The following is a 19,617-nucleotide window of genomic DNA, read 5'->3' as shown; positions in this document are numbered from 1 at the left end:
TCCCAGCAGACCCCTGTCACAGTTTTCTTATCAAATGGAATGGACACCATCAAGAAGACGCAAAACCAAGGCCTTTATTTATTTTTATTTTTTGCCAGTCGTAGGGCTCAAATTGTCCACGGAGCCTAATCTCCTCTTATCTTTCTCCCCGCCCACTTCCATTTTGGGGGGTACTGGGGTTTGAACTTAGGGCCTAACACTCACTAGGCAGGTGTTCTAGCCCTTATCTCTTGAGGTTCTTGTCAGATAGGATCTTGTGTTTTGTTGTGGAGGTGGTGGTGGGTTTTGCTTGATAGTTTGTTGGTTTGTTTTGGGCCAAGGCTGGGCTCTCACTCTGGCTCTGATCCGCTTCCCTATGTCCCTCTAGCTGGGACTACAGGAGTGCACCACCTACTCTGCTTGTTTGTTGAGATAAGGTCTGTCTGGACCAGCCTTGAACGGATGACAAAGGTCTGAGGCCCCTCACACGGGGTTTTCAAGAAACCTCTGTTCCTCTCAGAAAGCTTCTACCATTGTCCGACAGCCACAGCCACACGACCCCAAGACCCCACCGACCGGGCACCCACCAGGCATCGGCTGGAGGTGCAGCCAGATGCCAGTGCACCGCAGGGAATTTAAAATAGCAGCCCTTAAATCTTCCCAGGACGGCGGCATGAAAATTTAACTTTGTTTTTATATGGAACACAGTACACCAAATATTTTATGAACTCCACTAGCTGAGGGAAAAGAGGCTGAAGATCTCACACAGAAGCAGATTAATCCAAGCAGGCCCAATAAGTTAAATATATATATAAATATAAAGTCAAATATATCTATTTATTTATAATGTATATATTTCATGTTCATAGATGGGAATGGAGAAACATTCAACAAAGCAGAGCACCATCTAGTAGTGGTTTCAACATTTGCCAAGAGCGGCTGTGTGTGAGTTAATTTGGCGGGGATAAGACTTTTTCATTGGAAAAATGCCTGTATATATTTTGTTTATTTGTTTTGTGTGTGTGTCTGCTGGTCCTGGGACTTGAATTCAGGGCCTGGGCACTGTCCCTGAGCTTTTGTTCTCAAGGTGAGCGTTCTACCACTTGAGCCACCGCTCCACTTCTGTCTTTTTGGTGGTTCATTGGAGATCAGAGTCTCATGGACTCTCCTGCCCAGGCTGGCTTTGGACCACGATCCTCAGATCTCAGCCTCCTGAGTCACTGGGATGATAGGCGTGAGCCACAGCATCCGACAGCATCTGGATTTTTGACCCAGAAAAGCCCTGAGAGAGGAATCGATCAGCCCCATGCCCAGGCTGCTGGGTCCTGTGGTCATTTGCGCAGTGCGTGGGCCCACGTGGATGGTGGGTGGGCAGCGTTGTTAACCTCTGATGTCCCGGTGGCCCCGGGGAGGGGCGTGCACAGGGCCCCCGAGCACACACAGCCCTAGTGATCTGCGGCTGCTGATCTGATCCGTCTCCCTGCGCTCCTCCTCAGCGCCGTTTAACCATGTTCAATAATAGATGAGCGCAGGCCTCCCGCCCGGAGGAAGCATCCAGAACTTTGTAGAACATGAAAAGGCGATTTGGCCCCCCAGGCTGGCTCCCAGCGTCTTTCACCCCCAAGGCACCATTTCATAGCTGTGTTCTCGGTGCCCCCCTGTGGGTTTTTCCTGTGGGTTCTGTGGCTCTGTGCTGTCCACGTGTCCCTTTTCCAAACGTGGGATTCCGCGTTCTCTGAGTCTTTACAAAGCGAAGCGCCCCGTTTTCTTTCTCTGCCTCACCCCTCCAGTGGCGCATTGAACAAGCCATTTGCTGAATTCTGAGCCCCAGAAATGGGACTTCGGGGGTCTTGGCTCTGCCGTCAATCTGGGGGGGGGTGATGGGTGAGCCGTGAGCCGTCGTGACTCAGTTTCCATAACTATAAAAGGGAGGAATGGGGGTTAGAAGCCGGGCACGGGGAGGAGGGGGGACTCACACCTGTCACCCCAGCTTCTTGGGGTGCTGAGGGCTGGGGGTCTCTGCCTATGATCTGCTTCTTCAGAAGGTCACGTCGCTTTGAGACAGGCTTTTGTCCCTTCCCAGTGTGGAAACGATTGTGTTACTCGTGTACTGTCTCACTCACACGCACACACATGCACACACACACACACACACACACACACTCTCGTGGTCTCGTTTGCCATCCCTTCCATGGATTCTAATCCATCTCTACGAGACGAGGCTGAGGAGACACGCGTCCCCACAGCGCACGCAGATGCGGAGGTGACAGTGCCACGCGTGTCCCCGGCCACTACTCATCCTGGCAGACACCAGCTCCCCCAGTCCCTTCCAGCCTCTCTTGGGTTTTGTTTTGTTTTGTTTCCCCAGAAGTGTATTCTAGCTGAAAATGTACCAACCAACCCACGGGGTGGGGCCCTCCACGCGTGGTCCCTGCCGGCCCCGGGGCCGGGTCCTCTCGCCCGGCATCCGTGGCTTCCACGCAGGGGTTCTCCGCTTGCCTCTCAGCGTGGGTTTTCCAGTCTCTTCCTGGAGCTGCTTTGCAAAGAAAGCAGGGGGCCAGGCTTCACCCCCCAGTCCCTGCCCCCCATGACATCACCAGAACCCCAGAAATAACATCAGTCATCTCCGGACTCTCCTCCCAGGCCCCGCCGCGTTGTGAGGCAGCCCCCCCCTCTCTCCATGGCTTCTCTGCTTCGGGGTCACAGAGGAAAATTCTAGAACACAGCCGTAGCTTTGGTGTTTCTTTTTCTTTCTTTTTTTTTTTTTTCTGAGAGGCACATGGAGGAAGGAGAGGCGGAGGGGGCCGGGGTCACATAGCCTCTGGCTGGCACTGGGCTTGTGGGGGACCCCAGTCCCCAAAGAGAAGAGCCTCTCTCTACCTCCTCTCTCTATTTCCTCCTCCCTATCCTCTTCCTCTCTCTATCTGTCTCCTCCTCTCTCCTATGCCTCTCTCTGTCCTCTCCTCTTCCTCCCCTCACACCCCCTCCTCTCTCTGTGTCCCCTCCTCTCTCTCCCCACCCCACCCCCTCTGTCCCCTCTCAACAACCTTTCTTCTGAGCCCGCATGGAGCCACCAGCCTGGCAAGACCCCCGCCCCCCCCATCATCCCAGCTCGGAGCTGTGAGCTCAGCCACCTAAGGGACATGGTGACGTTCCTCTTCTAGCCATGCCCCCTCACCCCATCTTTCCCTCACCCCATCTCTCCCTCACCCCTTGTCTCCCTCGCAGGTGCCGGGGTGCAGCCAGAGCAACCCTTTCCTGACATCCGTGTCCATACTCAAAAACTTTTCAAGAGCGTGGTGCATTGGGATTTCAGAACATCAGAGTATAGCTATTCTCCTGTATTTCCTGCACTCGTGCAGAGGCTGGCTGCGCACAGTGCTCAAGCCTGCGATCCGAGCTACTTGTGGCAGGGGACAGGGGGCGCGGGAGGAGAGCAAGAGGATTCTGGTTCCAGGCCAGCTTGGTCAATGAGGGATCAAAAGTCTTAACCAATTCTTTTGTTTTTTTTTAAGCCAGCCCTAATGGTGGGCTCCTGAAATCCTAGCCAAGTTAGGAAGTGAAAACAGGAGGATGGAGGTCCAGCCTGGCCCAGGCCACCTTCCCCAAAAGAAGTCTCTGAAAAAATTGCTAAGGGAAAAAGACTGTGGGAGGTGGGGAGGGAAGGGATGGCAGGGGAAAAACAGAGGAGGGGGTAACAATGCTCAATATGAAATGGACTCATTACTTTGCGCATGTAATTGTAACCCCTCTGTACAGTATCTTTACAATATATATATATATATATATCTCAAAAAAAGACTTTGTACGACGGCTCAAGTGGCAGAGCACTCGTCTTGTGAGCGTTAGACTTGAGTTCTAACCTGCAGTACTGCCAACAATGAAGGAAGAGGGAGGGGACCGGAGGGCAGGGAGGGGAGGGGAGAGAAGGGGAGGGGAAGGGAAGGAAAGTTGCTATCAATGGATGTTCCATATGGAGATCCAGAGACTCTCCTGGTGGAGCCTGTGTGAAGACTCTAAAGCAGGTGTTCGGAGCAGATGGTCTGGTGTGGATATTCTGGAGCAGGTGTTGTGAGCAGGTGTTCTGGAGCAGATGGTCTGGAGCAGGTGTTCATGAGCAAGCATTGTGGAGCTGGTGTTCTGGAGCAGATATTCTGGAGCAGGTGTTCATGAGCAGGCATTGTGGAGCAGGTGTTCTGGAGCAGGTATTCTGGAGCAGGTGTTCATGAGCAGGCATTGTGGAGCAGGTGTTCTGGAGCAGGTATTCTGGAGCAGGTGTTCATGAGCAGGCATTGTGGAGCAGGTGTTCTGGAGCAGGTATTCTGGAGCAGGTGTTCATGAGCAGGCATTGTGGAGCAGGTGTTCTGGAGCAGGTATTGTGGTCCAGGTGTTCTGGAGCAAGCATTGTAGAGCCGATGTTCTGGAGCAGGTGTTGTAGAGCAGATGTTCTGGAGCAGGTGTTGTAGGGCAGGTGTACTGGAGCAGGTGTTGTAGAGCAGGTGTTCTGGAGCAGGCGTTGTAGAGCAGGTGTTGTGGAGCAGGCGTTTGGAGTAGGTGTTCTGGAGCAGACATTCTGGAGCCGATGCTTCTGGAGCAAGACCGGAAGTAGTGTTCTCTTCTCTCACATGTGATTCTGGTCCGAGCAGCTTGCTCAGCAGTGGTGCACTCCGACTCTCCACCCCCCCACCCTGTGTCTGTCCCCGTGTCCACGCGTCCTTCTGCCCGGCTTCCGGCCTCCCCGGTGCCCTGCCTTGACCCTCGCCGCCCCGCTGCTGCGTTCTATTTACAGTGTGACCCACAGTTACTTTCCGCTCCATTAACCCCCCCCACCCCAAGACGTGGCCAGGACAGCCTCCACGCCGCCCGCTAGAGAATGCACGCGTGACAAACGGAAACGGTTAACAGCCGGCCCTGAAAGTCACTTTTCCCTCTCCAAGGCCCACAAGGGGCAAAGAGCAAAAACCCCTTTCCTCCAAGACTGGCCCTGGCTCCCTCCCTCCCCAGGCTGGACAACTCCATCCGGCTGTGTTTCTCACCGTCTTGGGTGTATTTTCCACGGGGGGGGGGGCATCTGCTGCGTCTTTTCAAGCAGCTCTTTTGCCCATTGAAACAAAAGGAAGCAGTCAGCAGAGGCAGAGGGCTGAGTAGGGTGGCTCACGCCTGTAATCCCAACCACTGCTCCAGAGGCAGAGACTGAGAGGACCCAGTCCGTGTTGACCAATAAGTCAGCAGCATGTGGAGCAGCCTGCCATCCCAGCTGCACAGGAAGGAGGTCCAGCTGGGAAGACGGAGGTCTGAGGCCGCCTGGGCGCCAAGCAGGGTGGGGCGTGACTCAAGGGGTAGGGCACCTGCCTGGCCAGGGTAAGACCCTGAGTTCACACCTCAGGACCCTCAGAAGATCGGGGTGGCGGGTCTGCAGGCCTTGGCGTTCCCTGACACACAGCGGCCTCTCCCCACTGCGATCCACCAAGCCCATGGTCATTCTAGCATTTTCTCAGTCCAGTAGCTTCCATCAGGCCACCAGAGCAACTTGGGCAAAGTAAAGAGCGCTGCTGGCGAGCTCAGTCATGGTACTAGACCACGTGGCTCTGGACACCGCCCCGGGGGCTGGCGTCCGGGTGTTAATTAATTCTCGGCCTGACACCTGCACGCGGCCTCCTCTGGCTGGCTAATTAATTAAGCCGTGTTTGTAAACAGGCGTCCTCCCCCCCCACGCCCCCCAGCACTCTTCTCATCATCTGTTTCTTCCGCCACAAGCTGTGACCCCCCCCTTTCACCGCACGCCACTTAGCCAGCGGCTCTGTCCTTCCACGGATTCCAGATTCTTCTGGAATCTGCCCAGCTCTGGGCAGAGCGCAGGCACTAAAACACCATGGGGAAGGATGATGATCCATCCCCACCCCCCCGGGGCACAAGGCTCCTTCTCCCTCCCCCCTTCCCCCCTCCACGGAGTCTGTGGTACTGACGTCCGCGTAGCGTTCACCTTCCAGGAAGTACAAGTGTTTTCACACTCGTTTTTCACACTCGTTGATTCTCCCTGTTCTGTCTTAACTTTTCATTGGTTGGTTGGTTTCCCCTGATCATGTTTTAAACTCGACTGTAAGTTCACCCGCTTGATTATAAATTTACCTACTTGATTAAACATTCTTCACTTGATTTTTCTTCTTCCACACTTTTTTTTCTCTTGTCTCTCCTCTTCCCTGTTGATCTTCATTTCCTGCTCCTTCTCTACCTTTCCAAGATCCTATATTCTGTAGATAAAATGTTCTGGAATGTTCCTCTCTGCACCTCAAGCTGCTCTTTCTCTAGTGACTCTTCATTGCCCTTCCAGACTTTTCCATGCGTAATATTCTTGCCATATTTCCTTCTCCTCGAAGGAAGAATTTTGTCAAGTAGGCTGGGTTCTTTCTATGTAAACGTTCCTCCTTTTAGTCAACTTTTCATTATTTGTAACCTACTTTAATCTGTAGAGATTTAAGGCAGGGGCATGGGTCAGGGGTAGCATGTGCCTAAAACATGCCGAACCCAGGGTTCGATCCCCAGCGATGCAAAAGAGAAACAGCAAGAATGACCGAGAAAAAAGCCCGTCCCAATGTGTCCTCCAACGCCGCGCCTCCTTGCCACCAGCATGGACCTGATATTTGTAGTGGATTTTTGTTGTAGTTCAAAACAAAATCTCCTCTTAGCCATCTATAGATTTTATTAACTTTCCTTCTCGCCTTGTCATCCCCAAGAAAACGGGGAAAAGAAAAACAGCTTACAATACACGAGTCTTGCACAGAAACAAGCCCTTCACCAAGGCCCGCTGGCTCACACCTGTCATCCCAGCTTCTCAGGAGGCTGAGGTCTGAGGACTGCGGTTCAAGGCCAGCCTGGGCAGGAGAATTGGTGAGACTCTTCATCTCCATGAACCAGCAAAAATCCAGAAGTGGGGCTGTCGCTCAAATGAGAGAGTTTAGACTTGAGGTTAAAAAAAAAAACTTAGGGGAAGTGGCACTATAGCTCAAGTGGTAGAGCGCTAGCCTTGAGCTGAAGAGCTGAGCGACAGTGCTCAGGCCCAGAGTTCAAGCTCCATGACCCACCAAACAAACAAAAAACTTAGGAACAGCGCTCAGGCCTTGAGTTCAAGCCCCAGGACTGGCACCAAAAATAAATGAGTGGCTTCCAGAATTATGGGCTCAGAACCTCTTTTTCCAGCTGTCATGTGCTGAACACAAAGCAAAGTTGATCACAGACATAAGTCTGTCTACAGATTGCCTTTTGTGATTATAATTGTTTTATAGACTGCTGAATCATCTCCTATTTAGTAACAGGAACTTGCTCTTGAAAAATCCAAATGTTAGCCAGGCACCAGTGGCTCACATGTGTCATCCCAGCTACTCAGGAGGCTGAGATCTGAGGATCCCAGTTCAAAGCCAGCCCAGGCAGGAAAGTCTATGAGACTCTTATCTCCAATAAACCACCAGAAAACCAGAAGTGACTCTGTGGCTCAAATGGTCAAGTGGTAGAGCGCCAGCCTTGAGTACAAAGAGGCTTGGAGACAGCGCCCAGGCCCTGAGTTCAAGCTCCAGGTCTGGCAAAAGAAAAATCCAAATGCTCATCCTTAACAACAACTCCGGCCACATCCCCCCATACCCCCACCCACAGCATCCCCCAAGTGTGGATCCAAAGCCCAGTGTGTTTTCCCTTCAGCCCTGGGCTGTCTGCTCTCTGCCTGCTAGACCCCTGTTTTGTTTTCTAAAGCATTCTCTGCAGTCACTGCTGTGAACAAAACAAAGACCCTCTGCTGGATCACTAAAGAGCTCCTTTAGTGTCAACACTGATGTGTTAAATAACCTTTTCTTTCCTTTTTATTTGGGGGGGGGGTAGATAGAGATTTTAAACTCTTGTTCAATCTGTCCGTGTACACAGTAGGTTGTATGGTCATTTATCTTGCTGGCAAGAATGCCAAGAGACATTTGGTCCAAATTCTGCCAGGACGGTATATTCCCCACCAACCTGGGTTGGGTCTTGCACCAGCATCTGATCTTCGTGGGTTTTGTTTGGTTTTTGTGCGGGTCCGGGGTCGTGGGGCTTGAACTCAGGGCCTGGGCACTGTCCCTGAGCCTCTTTGTGCTCAAGGCTCTTTATCTTAAAATAATAATAATAATGATTTTTTTTTTACCAGCATCTATTAACCACGCAAGGGTGTTGCACGGTGATATACCCACACATCGATACACCATAATTTAAAAAAAAAAAGGGAGAGCCAGGCACCGGTGGCTCACGCCCATCATCCCAGCTACTTAGGAGGCTGAGAGCCGAGGATCATGGTTCAAAGCCAGCCCCAGCAGGAAAGTCCATGAGACTCCGATCTCCAATGAACCACCAGAAAATTGGAAGTGGTGCTATGGCTCAAGTGGTAGAGTGCCAGCCTTGAGTGAAAGAGCTCAGGGACAGCGCCCAGGCCCTGAGTTCAAGTCTCACCACCGACTACATATAAAAATTAAAGGGGGGGCAGGAGATTTTGAACCCTGCTCTCTCTCCTGCGTCTTAAGGTGAAATGGAACAGACAGATGGGACCCCCGGCCCCCTCAGCGAGGTAGAATGAGCTTTCCTCACAGCTTCATGCGCCCTAAACAGACCCTTGCACCCCTGCCTTCCTCACCCAGTGTGAGCTCTGGGTGGGCACGGGGGGGGCTCGTTCCCCCCCTTGCCTCACTCCCCCCCATCCCATGCCTGAGCCCTCCCCCCCCATCTCACTCCACGCAGGTGGGCAAGTGGAAAGACAAGTCCCTGCAGATGAAGTACTATGTGTGGCCGCGCATGTGCCCCGAGACGGAGGAGCAGGAGGACGACCACCTGAGCATCGTGACGCTGGAGGAGGCGCCCTTTGTCATCGTGGAGAGCGTGGACCCCCTGAGCGGCACCTGCATGCGCAACACGGTCCCCTGCCAGAAGCGCATCATCTCCGAGTACGTGGTCCGCAGGCAGGGGACAGGGGGGGGAGGCGTGTGGCCTGGGCGCCGATTGCGCCAAGGTCCCCACCGCCATCCTTGCCTGGCCTCAAGTTCCTGGGGGGCTCCAGGTCACTGTGGGTGCTGAGCCAGCAGGGCCCCCAGTCTGAGGGTCCAGCACGATTTGGGGAGACGGATAAAACACCTATTGGGAGTTAGGGTTAAGAAACCTCTGGGAGCTGTGTGCAGGTAACGCACGCCCCTCACCCCAGCTGCTTGGGAGGTTGAGATCTGGAGGATCTCAAGTTCAAAGCCAGCCCCGGCAGGAAAGTCTGTGAGACTTTGATCTCCAATGAATCACCAGAAAAACCAGAAGTGGAGCTGTGGCTCACGTGGTAGAGCGCCCGCCTTGAGCTGAAGAGCTCAGGGACAGCGCCCAGGCCCTGAGTTCAAGCCCCAGGACTGACATAAAAAAAAATGTGTGAGGAAATGGGACCGAGTGCGTTTCGATCACAGTACGATGGCGGCGTTTCTGGGCCGGCTTAAGATGGCGCTTCTTGTGTCGTTCTCTCTCTCTCTCTCCTTTCTTCTCCTGTAACTGGCGGCCAGAAATAAGACAGACGAGGAGCCGGGCTACATCAAGAAGTGCTGCAAGGGCTTCTGCATCGACATCCTCAAGAAGATCTCCAAGTCGGTGAAGTTCACCTATGACCTCTACCTGGTCACCAACGGCAAGCACGGGAAGAAGATCAACGGCACGTGGAACGGCATGATCGGCGAGGTGAGCGGGCGGGCTGGGGGTGAGCCCGGGAGCCCCGCACGCACCCCGCACCCCGCCCCGACTCGGGCTCTGCCCGGCCACACACTCGCTCCCACAAACACCAAACAGTGAGCAGAGCTAACACTCCCACCCCAGGAGGCCCCCCAGTGTGCTGGTGGAGGCCCTGGCCTTCAGGAATGTTCTATCTTCCCTGTCACGGCCCTGGCCTTCAGGAGTGTTCTGGTCTCCTAATGATCACCCTTGCCTTCTAGAATGTTCTGTTTTTCTGATGGTGGCCCTGGCCTTCCAATTATTCTACTTTTCTGGTGGTGGCCCCTGCCTTCTAGAATATTCCATTTTCCTGGTGTTGGCCTCGCACCTTCTGGGATGGTCTATCTTCCCTGTGGTGGCCTTGCCTTCCAGAATGTTCTATCTTGCTGGTGGTGCCCCTTGCCTTCCAGAATGTTCTATCTTGCTGGTGGTGGTCTTTGCCTTCCAGAATGTTCTGTCTTCCCTGGGGGTGGCCCTGGCCTTCCAGAATGTTCTGACCACGGCACTGCTCTGCCCACAGGTGGTGATGAAGAGGGCCTACATGGCGGTGGGCTCGCTCACCATCAATGAGGAGCGCTCAGAGGTGGTGGACTTCTCTGTACCCTTCATCGAGACCGGCATCAGCGTCATGGTGTCCCGCAGCAACGGCACCGTCTCGCCTTCCGCCTTCCTGGGTAAGGAAGTGGTGCCGCTGCCGCTGCCCAGATGGGGGGTGGGCAGATGGGGGGGGCGAGAGGAGGGGGCAGAACAGCAGAACGGTGGTGGCCCGCGGCTGTCCTTCCTGCCCGGGGGGAGCTGGTCCCGGAGGTCCACCTGGCTGTGACTCAGTGTTGATTCTTCCCAAATATGGAGATGGAAGAACACGCAGAGAAACAAGAAGGCGACACCTCATCCACAGTGTCCGGACAGGCCGCCAGGGGGCCTGCTGCAGTCCTTTCCTTATCACTTCAGTTAATGGGGAGCAGCTGTGCTCCATCCTGACACTCGGTTTCCTCATCCAAGAAGAAGACATCTCCCCGGGGTGGCCCGGGGACCACCTCCTGCCGCCAGCACCTCTCATGGCCGGCGTCAAAAGTGGGATACACCCGGTTGCTTTTTTATTATTTTCCTTGGGAGTTGAGTTATAGCACTACCAAAAAAAAACGGGGTGCAGGGGATCTTCTGAGGCTGCGATCTGCCACTTTCTCCCCCCCTGCCACCCTCCCACCTGCCCACCCCTCGGCCATCTTAAACGCCAAGCCCTCAGAGCCCATGGACCCCGGCATGAGCCTGGGCCAACTTCAATTAGATGAGATCGTGGGGGGCTCACACCCCATAGTTATCTCCCTCGGGGGCTGTGGCACAAAGAGGGGGTGAAACGAATAAACCATCACCCTGAGGACACAGCACGGGGCTGGTTGGTCGTAAACCAACTCCTGGGTCCTTGAACGAGTCACAGTCTCTCTGAAGGACCCGGGCATCTTTGTTTTCAAATGTGGCTGGCATCAGAGCGGACAGAGGCGGACACGAGCTCACATTGCGTCTGCGCAAGAATCAATTCAGTCGATGCACACGGAGTGGAATTTTTTTCTCTCCTATAAATTTACTCCGTCCCATTGGCCGGTCTTCTTATTCATAGTGAAAGACACTTTTGTCCTTGGTGATTTCATGGGCGACTGTCAGCCGGCCCTTGTGCGTGCGAATCTGAGGGATGCAATATATTTGCATATTCTCCTTCAAAGGATGATTGGCACCGGAAGAGACACACACGCGTGCATCCCGAACTCTGCCAGATGCACACTGACCTTAGCTTCTGATCTAAAAGACCCGTGAGCCCCAGAATGTTCCATGGCTGTGTTTGGAGACGCGTCAGTCAGCTTGTGTTAGGAACAAGAGAAGTCAAAACATTCTGAACAGGAGCCGTGTGACCTGTGCCGGGCATGTTTTCAATTGTGTTAACTCACCACTGGAGAGGACAGAGGGTCACACACTTCTCTACCACTTTGCTCACAGCTGGGACTCTACCACTTGAACAACGCCCCTACATTGAGCCTTTGGCTGGTTCATTGGGGACAAGAGTCCCAGGGTTCGATCGCCCGGCGATCCTCCTCCGATCTCAGCTTCCTGAGTAGCTGGGATTACAGGCATGAGCACTAGTACCTGGTGGCATTTATGTTGTCATTTTGTGCGTTAAAAAGAAAGAAAACCAAACATGGACTTACTTTCTTGTCTCCTCATGGTGTCTGACATCACACAGAGCAGGCTGGAGAAGTCAATCTCTGCTGAGGAGTTTAAGGAAGGTTAAACGGGGCGGCGGGTGGGGGGGAGGATTAGTAGTCAGTTTTCAGTCAGTTTTCATGATCATTGCCCAACTAATTCAGTGCCGAGATAGGCAAGTAGATCTGTGGTTCAAGTGGTAGAGTGCCAGCCTTGAACAAAAAAGCTAAGGGATAGCTGGGCACTGGTGGCTCACGCCTGTAATCCTAGCTACTCAGGAGGCTGAGATCTGAGGATCATGGTTCAAAGCCAGCCCGGGCAGGAGAGACCGTGAGACTCCTATCTCCAATAAACCACCAGAAAACCGGAAGTGGCACTGTAGCTCAAGTGGTAGAGCGCTCACCTTGAGCTGAAGAGCTGAGGGACAGCGCCCAGGCCCAGAGTTCAAGTCCCATGACCGACCAAAAAAAAAAAAGCTAAGGGATGGTACCCAAGGATCCTGAGTTCAAGCCCCAGGACTGGCACAACTTGGAATGAGCTACACCAAGTCTGTTGAAAGCTAACGTGGCCATGAAGCCGTGACTCCTGGAGGCTTCTTTGTGGTATGAACGGCTAGGGCACAGCATTGAGCAGAACATGGGGACGACATTGTCTTACGCCGCCATTGCTAGATCATCTCCTTGTATCTTGGGCTCAGAGACCCAGATAACGGGGCCGATGCACACCAGTCCTTACACACCTCAAAGGACGGAGTGACAATCAGTGCGCCCTCTGCCTGCCCCTTAATTATAATCATCATAACGTCATAGCTTGTAGTAAAAGGGAGGGGGGCTCCAACCCAAAGCAGCCTTTCTCGCGTGTTCGCGTGACGATCAGCTCTGCTCAGCGCGGCGCGCCGCATTGACCCCGCTGCCATTTTCCTCCCCACCGCAGAGCCGTTCAGCGCGGACGTGTGGGTGATGATGTTCGTGATGCTGCTCATCGTGTCTGCCGTGGCCGTGTTCGTGTTTGAGTACTTCAGCCCCGTGGGTTATAACCGGTGCCTGGCGGACGGCAGAGGTAAGGCGGGAGGGGGGCACGATCCTTGTTTCTCTGTGTTCCCCCTCTTTCTCTCTGTCTGTGGTTTAATGTATCTCTGGGGCCAGCAGCCCAGTAACACCTAACAAAGACTCCCACGAAAGTGCTCGTGTCAGCCTGTGCCACGTGGGCCGGGGTCCGGTCTGAGAAGTACAGCAGGGGATGAAGAGCTGTGTCCGCATGTCCCACGTGTGTCCACGCATCTACATGGGAAGAGCCAAGTCACCAGGCGGATGGCACACGCGTGTTAAGAATAAGGGTCCCCTACTCCAGGCTGTTGCTGGTGGTTGTCACTGACTGAGTCCCCAAAGGGCAGAAGAGAGTACAAGATCTCACGGGAGACAGATGTTTGGAGAATAATAAACGGAAATCAGTCCACCCAGGATGAGAACTCACACACAGCCTGACTCGCAGGGGTCCGAGTTCCTGAGCTGCCAGGCGAGAGGAGCTTGAACTGTGCAGGAGTTTGAGCTCACACGTCCTGGTCACTCACAGAATGGCCCAAGGTGGGGTGCATGGCCCTAACTGGTAAACAGAGCCTCTAAAATTTCATTAAGAACCTCAGGGCTGCCAGGCACCATGGCTCACGCCTGTCACCCCAGCCACTCAGGAGGCTGAGATCTGAGGATCACAGTTCGAAGCCAGCCCAGGCAGGAAAGTCTGTGAGACTCTGATCTCCAAGGAACCACCAGAAAACAGGAAGTTGCACGACGGCTCAAGTGGTAGAGCACCAGCCTTAAGCACAAAGAGGCTCAGGGACAGCACCCAGGCCCTGAGTTCAAGCCCCAGGATGGGCAAAAAATACAGATTTATTCATCTTCTCCTTTCAGCCTTCTCCCAGAGACTTATACTTCCAAGACAAAAGAGTAATAACCCTGGCGGCTAGAAAGATTGACCCAGGGAACACTTTATGGACTGAGCCACCAGAGCCTCGTTTTCTGATCCACTTGAGTCTCGATGGAGCTGAGCGCGCCACTGACAATAAATAAATAAATAACAGATAATATTAAGTGACCCGCAAGCCTCCACCGGGTTCCCAAGCCTGTCTGTGCCCACGGGCCTCCCGGCGCAGACCAGCCTTGTTCAGTGTGTGTTTTGGGGAGCGGTAGCCCCATGCCCACAGTCCGTTGAGGTCAGCTAGAATCAGTGACCCAGATTCCCGCCCAGGGGCTCCAGGAGGAAGAACAAAGCAAGCAAGCAAACAAAACCCTCCACGAGTCACAGGATGCACCCCTAGGTCGCCATTTCCACGCGCACCGGGTGTTTTACGTATCAATGAAGGCAGGGACTACTAGTGGGGGAAAGAGCATGCACTTGTGCATGCACACGTGCACACATACACGTGCACACACATCCCAGCACTCCTCCTGTTTTCCTCGGGCCCCGGGGCGGGCCGGGCGCTCTCGGGTGATGGGGGGGTCCGTGGGAGACTCTGTGGCAGGCTCTGGCTCCTGACTGCCCCCCTCCCCCCGTGGGGAGCCGGGGCCGGGTCTGACACCCTGTCCCCTCTTCCGTGTGCCACGCCAGAGCCGGGCGGCCCGTCCTTCACCATCGGCAAGGCCATCTGGCTGCTGTGGGGCCTGGTGTTCAACAACTCCGTGCCTGTACAGAACCCCAAGGGAACCACCTCCAAGATCATGGTGTCCGTGTGGGCCTTCTTCGCCGTCATCTTCCTGGCCAGCTACACTGCCAACCTCGCCGCCTTCATGATCCAGGAGGAGTACGTGGACCAGGTTTCTGGGCTGAGTGATAAGAAGGTAAGAGACGCGTCTCCCCTCTATTCCCCCCTCCATCCTCCCCTCCAGCCCCCCTCCATCTGTCCCCTTCCTCCCCCTTCATCCTTCCCTCCGTCCCCACTCTGACCCCCCTCCACCTTCCCCTCCCCATCCTTCCCCTTCCTCTCCTTCCAGCCCCCCTCCACCCCCCATCCTCCCCTCTGTCCTCCCCTCCATCCCCCTCCTTCCCCCTCTGCGCCCCCTCTGTCCCCCTCTGTCCTCCCCTCCATCCTCCTCCTTCCCCCTCTGTCCCCTCTGTCCCCCTCTGTCCTCCCCTCTATCCCCTCCATCCTCCCTGCTGCCCCCCTCTGTCCTCTCTGTCTCCCCTCCATCCCCCTCCTTCCCCCTCTGTCCCCCCTCTACCCCCCTCCTTCCCCCTCCGTCCCCCCTCTACCCCCTTCCTTCCCCCTCCGCCCCCCTCTGTCCCTCCCTCTACCCCTCCTGTCCCCTCTGTCCTCCCCTCCATCCCCCTCCTTCCCCCTCTGTCCCCCCTCTGCCTCCCCTCTGTCCCCCTCTGTCCTCCTCTCCATCCCCCTCTCTCCTCCCCTCCATCCCCTCTATCCTCCCCTCTGCCCTGCACCCAGCCACAGTGGAAAGGTTGATTGTCAGGTTGCTGAGAACCTGCCCCCTCTTCCGCCATCTCCAGCCTGGACAGGCCTGGGAATCTGTTTTCCTAGTGTCAGGCGTCTGGGGCGGGCGCACCCCGGGCTTCTGGCAGCACGTGGCCCGTGGCTGGTGGTCGTAGGCTCCGGCTGTCTGCTGGGCATGTGGGTAGAGGGACTGCGCTGGGGACCGGAGCAGGGTGGGCTTGGGGTCGGCCCCGTGGCCCCGGGCCATGGGCTCCCCATCGGTGTCTCTACACACGCATGTGCAGGGTCGATGGTTCACAGGAAGCAGGAAGCCAGTCTCACTTAGCTGGACGATTGCACCCTCCCCCTGCGTGGTGCTTACGGCTGAGTTGCCTGTGCCAAGGGCAGGACGCCGTCTCCCGGGCACAGGCTGGGTGCTTGAGGAGGAGGCAGGTCGCGTCTGCAGTGAGGTCGCCGTCTGTTCCCGATGAGGACAGAACAGTTTGTTGTAAATACCTGCGACTCTCTAGATCTACCCAACGGGGGCCTCCGCCCTACAGCAGTTTGGCCCCCTGAAATTGGGGCACCCAGGGTGGTCTAAGATCTAAGATCGAGGAGCTGTCTTTGTGGAAAGCAAGCTCAGAGCCTAAAGTTTAGGAGACGCTCACTTACAGTAGATCTACTGTTCCTTTCATTAAGATTTAGAAAGTATAGCCAGGCACCAGTGGCTCATGCCTGTAATTCCAGTAACTCAGGAGGCTGAGATCTGAGGATCACGGTTCAAGGCCAGCCTGAGCACGAAAGTCTGAGAGACTCATCTCCAAGGAACCATTAGAAAACTGGAAGTGGAGCTGTGGCTCAAGTGGTAGAGCGCCAGCCTTGAGTGAAAGAGCTGGGTTGGGAACAGTACCGTGGCGTGAGCAGTAGAGTCCAGGCTTGTTAAAACAGGGTTTCCACTTGCTGTGGCCGAGATGTCATTTATGTCGAGGTACAAAATCAGAACGCTGCGTGACAGCTTACATCCGAGTTCCTTTCTGCGTGGGTGCCACGGGAGCACGTGGGAGGTAAACAGGGCCAGGGTTTCGGGTGCACAAACATGTTTTCTCAGCCCTAATAACTTTGGGCTGGAAGCCGGCAGGAACGCCGCTAACCTCCAGCCCGACCCGTCGTCACGCCTGGGGCTGGGCCCAGGTCCTCTTGGTCAGATCGCTGAAGATAGCTCGGCAGGGAACACACGTCTGAATCCAGTGCATGGCTGACCCACCGCGAGGGCCGGGGTCGGACATCCAGGGAGCCCAACAAAGAACCGGGGCTCAGGCCTCTTTGATTCTTGAGAGCTGTGTCCTTTGGAAGCAGCTGACCCAAGGAAAGACGGGTGGGAATGGCGGGACAGTAAAACTTCTAGAACCTTAGGTGTGTCTAGACTCGGCAGGGCCAGCAAACACCAGCCCTTTTCTCTCTATATTTTTGGGCCCATCCTGGGACTTGAACTCAGGGCCTGGGTGCTGTCCGTGAGCCCTCTTTGTGCTCAAGGCTGGCGCTCAACCCCTTGAGCCACAGCTCCACTTCGCACTTTTTGTGGGTAGTTGATTGGAGATCAGTCTCACGGACTTTCTTGTCCAGGGCTGGCTTTGAGCCGTGATCCTCAGATCTCAGCCTCCTGAGTTGCTGGGATGACAGGCGTGAGCCACGGCGCCCGGCTCCTTTGGTAAAATTATGAATTAGCAAAACAGATCTGGCCCTTTCTGCGGAACACGGCCCCAGCCTCACACCTTTCTGCCAGCCAGCCGATGACGAGCAGACCTCCCCTGGGGCCTTGGCCGGCCCGGTCTGAACGCTGTGTCACCTGTTACAGCTTCCTCTCTGGTTCCTTTGTAGCACAGGACTTCCTGGGTCCCCTCCAGTCAGTCAGTACCTGGGGGGGCTCTGCCGTGTACCCCTCCAGGCCCAGGCTGAAAATCCACCCATGTTGAACGCCGAGCTCTGAGCTCCGGTACTCCTCTTTCGCCGTTCCTCTCTCCCTCCTCGTAAGGAACACCTGTGTCCTGACCTCGCATGCGCTCTGCCCACCCCTCTGGAGTCCTCCAAGGCCTGGAAGGTGGCACCCCACAGACACAGCCCCCACAGAGAACCCTCTGGAAATGGTATCCTGATTCAAAACAAAGGCTTTTGGACACGGAATTAGATCTCGAGGTGAGGTCAGCCCAGATTACCAGGAAGGAGGCTGGACCTGACCTCTCCATGTCTCATTAGAGAAGAAAAAAGCAGGAAGAGTGAACACAGGAGAGGAGGAAACACACAGAGAAGTTGGGCCTGTGAAAATAAAGCCGGAACCAGGCGCCAAGGGCTCACCCCTGTCACCCCAGCTACTCAGGAGGCTGACGTCTGAGGATTGCAGTTCAAAGCCAGCCCGAGCAGGAAAGTCCATCAAACTGAGAACCCGCAACAAGCAGCAAACTATTTTAGTTAACAGAATTCAGGGCGTATTGTGGGATGCAGTAGTCAAGCTTGGGGTGTTCTAGGGGTGGGAGGGGCTTCAGTGTTCTAGGTGTGGGGGGCTTCGGTGTTCTGGATGTGGGAGGGGCTTTGGTGTTCTGGGTGTGGGAGGGGCTTTGGTGTTCTAGATGTGGGAGGGGCTTCGGTGTTCTGGATGGGGGAGAGGCTTTGGTGTTCTAGGTGTGGGAGGGGCTTCGGTGTTCTAGGTGTGGGAGGGGCTTTGGTGTTCTGGATGTGGGAGAGGCTTTGGTGTTCTGGGTGTGGGAGGGGCTTCGGTGTTCTGGATGGGGGAGGGGCTTTGGTGTTCTAGGTGTGGGAGGGGCTTCGGTGTTCTGGATGGGGGAGGGTTTCAGTGCTCTAGGCCCCCTGCTCTGCGCTGTTAGATCTGGGTGTGTCTGTCATCCGCATGTGTCTTCTTACAGTTGCATCTGTGGCTCTAGAAAGGCCAGGTATTCTATTTATGCATCTGTGGTAAAGTCTCCATTCTGCAGTTTGTTTACATCAGAGAGGAACAAGAGAGCTCTCCCGTCACCCTCTTCCTTCTTGATGAAAGCCAAAACTCGTAAACAAGAGTGCCAGTCCCCAGAGACCAGGCCTCGACCCCTCTCCATCCTGATGTGCAGGCCTTGAGTGTATTAAGAACTTGCGTTTCATTCAAGGCCCCTACAGCAGCCTCCTTGGAGATGAATGAACGTGGTATGAGCGTTTATACGTGGCAGGTGGCCTGGCCTACAACGTACCATCTTCCAGGGCGTCATGTGGAGCATGCGGTGCCGCCCTGGGCTTCTGTGGGGTTCACTGCCCTCCATCTCAGCCCCATGTCAGGGCAGGAAAGCTTCGTGACAGACTGGGCGTGGAGCCCACGTGGGACTGAGTCTGGAGAGACTGCTTCCTTTGTGATTCCATGTGTAGATGTCCCAGCCCGGGGCGTGGGGAGCCGTTTCTAGACTGCTAGACCACAGCCTCCGGCCTTCCCTCCATCCATTCACGGTGTCAGAGGCATTGGCTCAGAGCCAGCAAGATCCTTGCATGAGCAAGCAAGGAGGAGGAGGAGGAGGAGGTGTGCGACCTTGGGCCGGGGGAAGCAGCGTCATCCCCACTGGTGTGGCCCCGTCCTGAAGCTCCTTGTTTAGTATCTGCTGCCCGGAGGGATGAGCAGGAGGCACGTGGGATGCTGTGGGCACTCCTAGCTTGAGAGTCGCAGCTTGGGCATTCGAGAACCTTCCCTTTCATAGAACAAAACAAGAGGAGGGAACCAAGGCCAGGGCATGCTCCGGGCCAGGCTGATATGCGCATGCATCTCCTGGCTTAGCATTTCCTGGCTTAGCTCTGCAGCCAGTTTTGAATAAAGTTAAAGGATCTTTTGTTTGGGGGCATTTTTTGCTGATTGCCAGCAAGACGCTGAGACAGCTGCAAGCAGCCTTTTTTTGGCTCAGAATCAAAAGCGATGTTGGGCTGGGCATCATCATCTTGGTATTGAAGAGAGCGCGCCGTGATTTCTGAGGCCGCCACCAGTGCCATTGAAGAAGATGGCTCACAGCAAGATGCTGCGGCCCAGGACCTCCGGGAGAGAGAGGCTCTGGGGAGTGGAGAGCACACGCATGCACACACGTGCAGAGGTGAGGCCTCATCTCAGGACACGGAGCCATTTTCGGCCTTTTCCTCAAGTCCTTCTGCAAGCGCATCAAAGCAACGGCAAACCAGTGACGCCAAACCCCTTCCCCCTGCCATCCACGTGAGCGGCCTTCCGCAGATCGAGTCTCAAACGCAGAAGGACG

At 55.1% G+C, this 19,617-nt stretch overlaps 1 protein-coding gene across 1 annotated transcript in view; it reads left to right on the top strand.

Annotated features, from left to right (window-relative positions):
* Nucleotides 1–19,617, top strand: part of Grin2b (glutamate receptor, ionotropic, N-methyl D-aspartate 2B) — a 118,789-nt gene that overhangs the window by 87,804 nt on the left and 11,368 nt on the right. Inside the window, exons 4-8 of the mRNA XM_013025087.1 lie at nt 8,731–8,933; nt 9,525–9,696; nt 10,247–10,400; nt 12,856–12,981; nt 14,527–14,756. Coding sequence (XP_012880541.1) covers nt 8,731–8,933; nt 9,525–9,696; nt 10,247–10,400; nt 12,856–12,981; nt 14,527–14,756 — 885 coding nt within the window. The remainder of the gene's footprint in view (nt 1–8,730; nt 8,934–9,524; nt 9,697–10,246; nt 10,401–12,855; nt 12,982–14,526; nt 14,757–19,617) is intronic.

The sequence above is a fragment of the Dipodomys ordii genome, unplaced genomic scaffold (genome assembly GCF_000151885.1).
Source record: "Dipodomys ordii isolate 6190 unplaced genomic scaffold, Dord_2.0 Scaffold81, whole genome shotgun sequence".
Taxonomy (NCBI): domain Eukaryota; kingdom Metazoa; phylum Chordata; class Mammalia; order Rodentia; family Heteromyidae; genus Dipodomys; species Dipodomys ordii.
The sequence above is the reverse complement of the archived record's forward strand: the minus strand, read 5'-3'. Positions and strand labels throughout refer to the sequence as shown.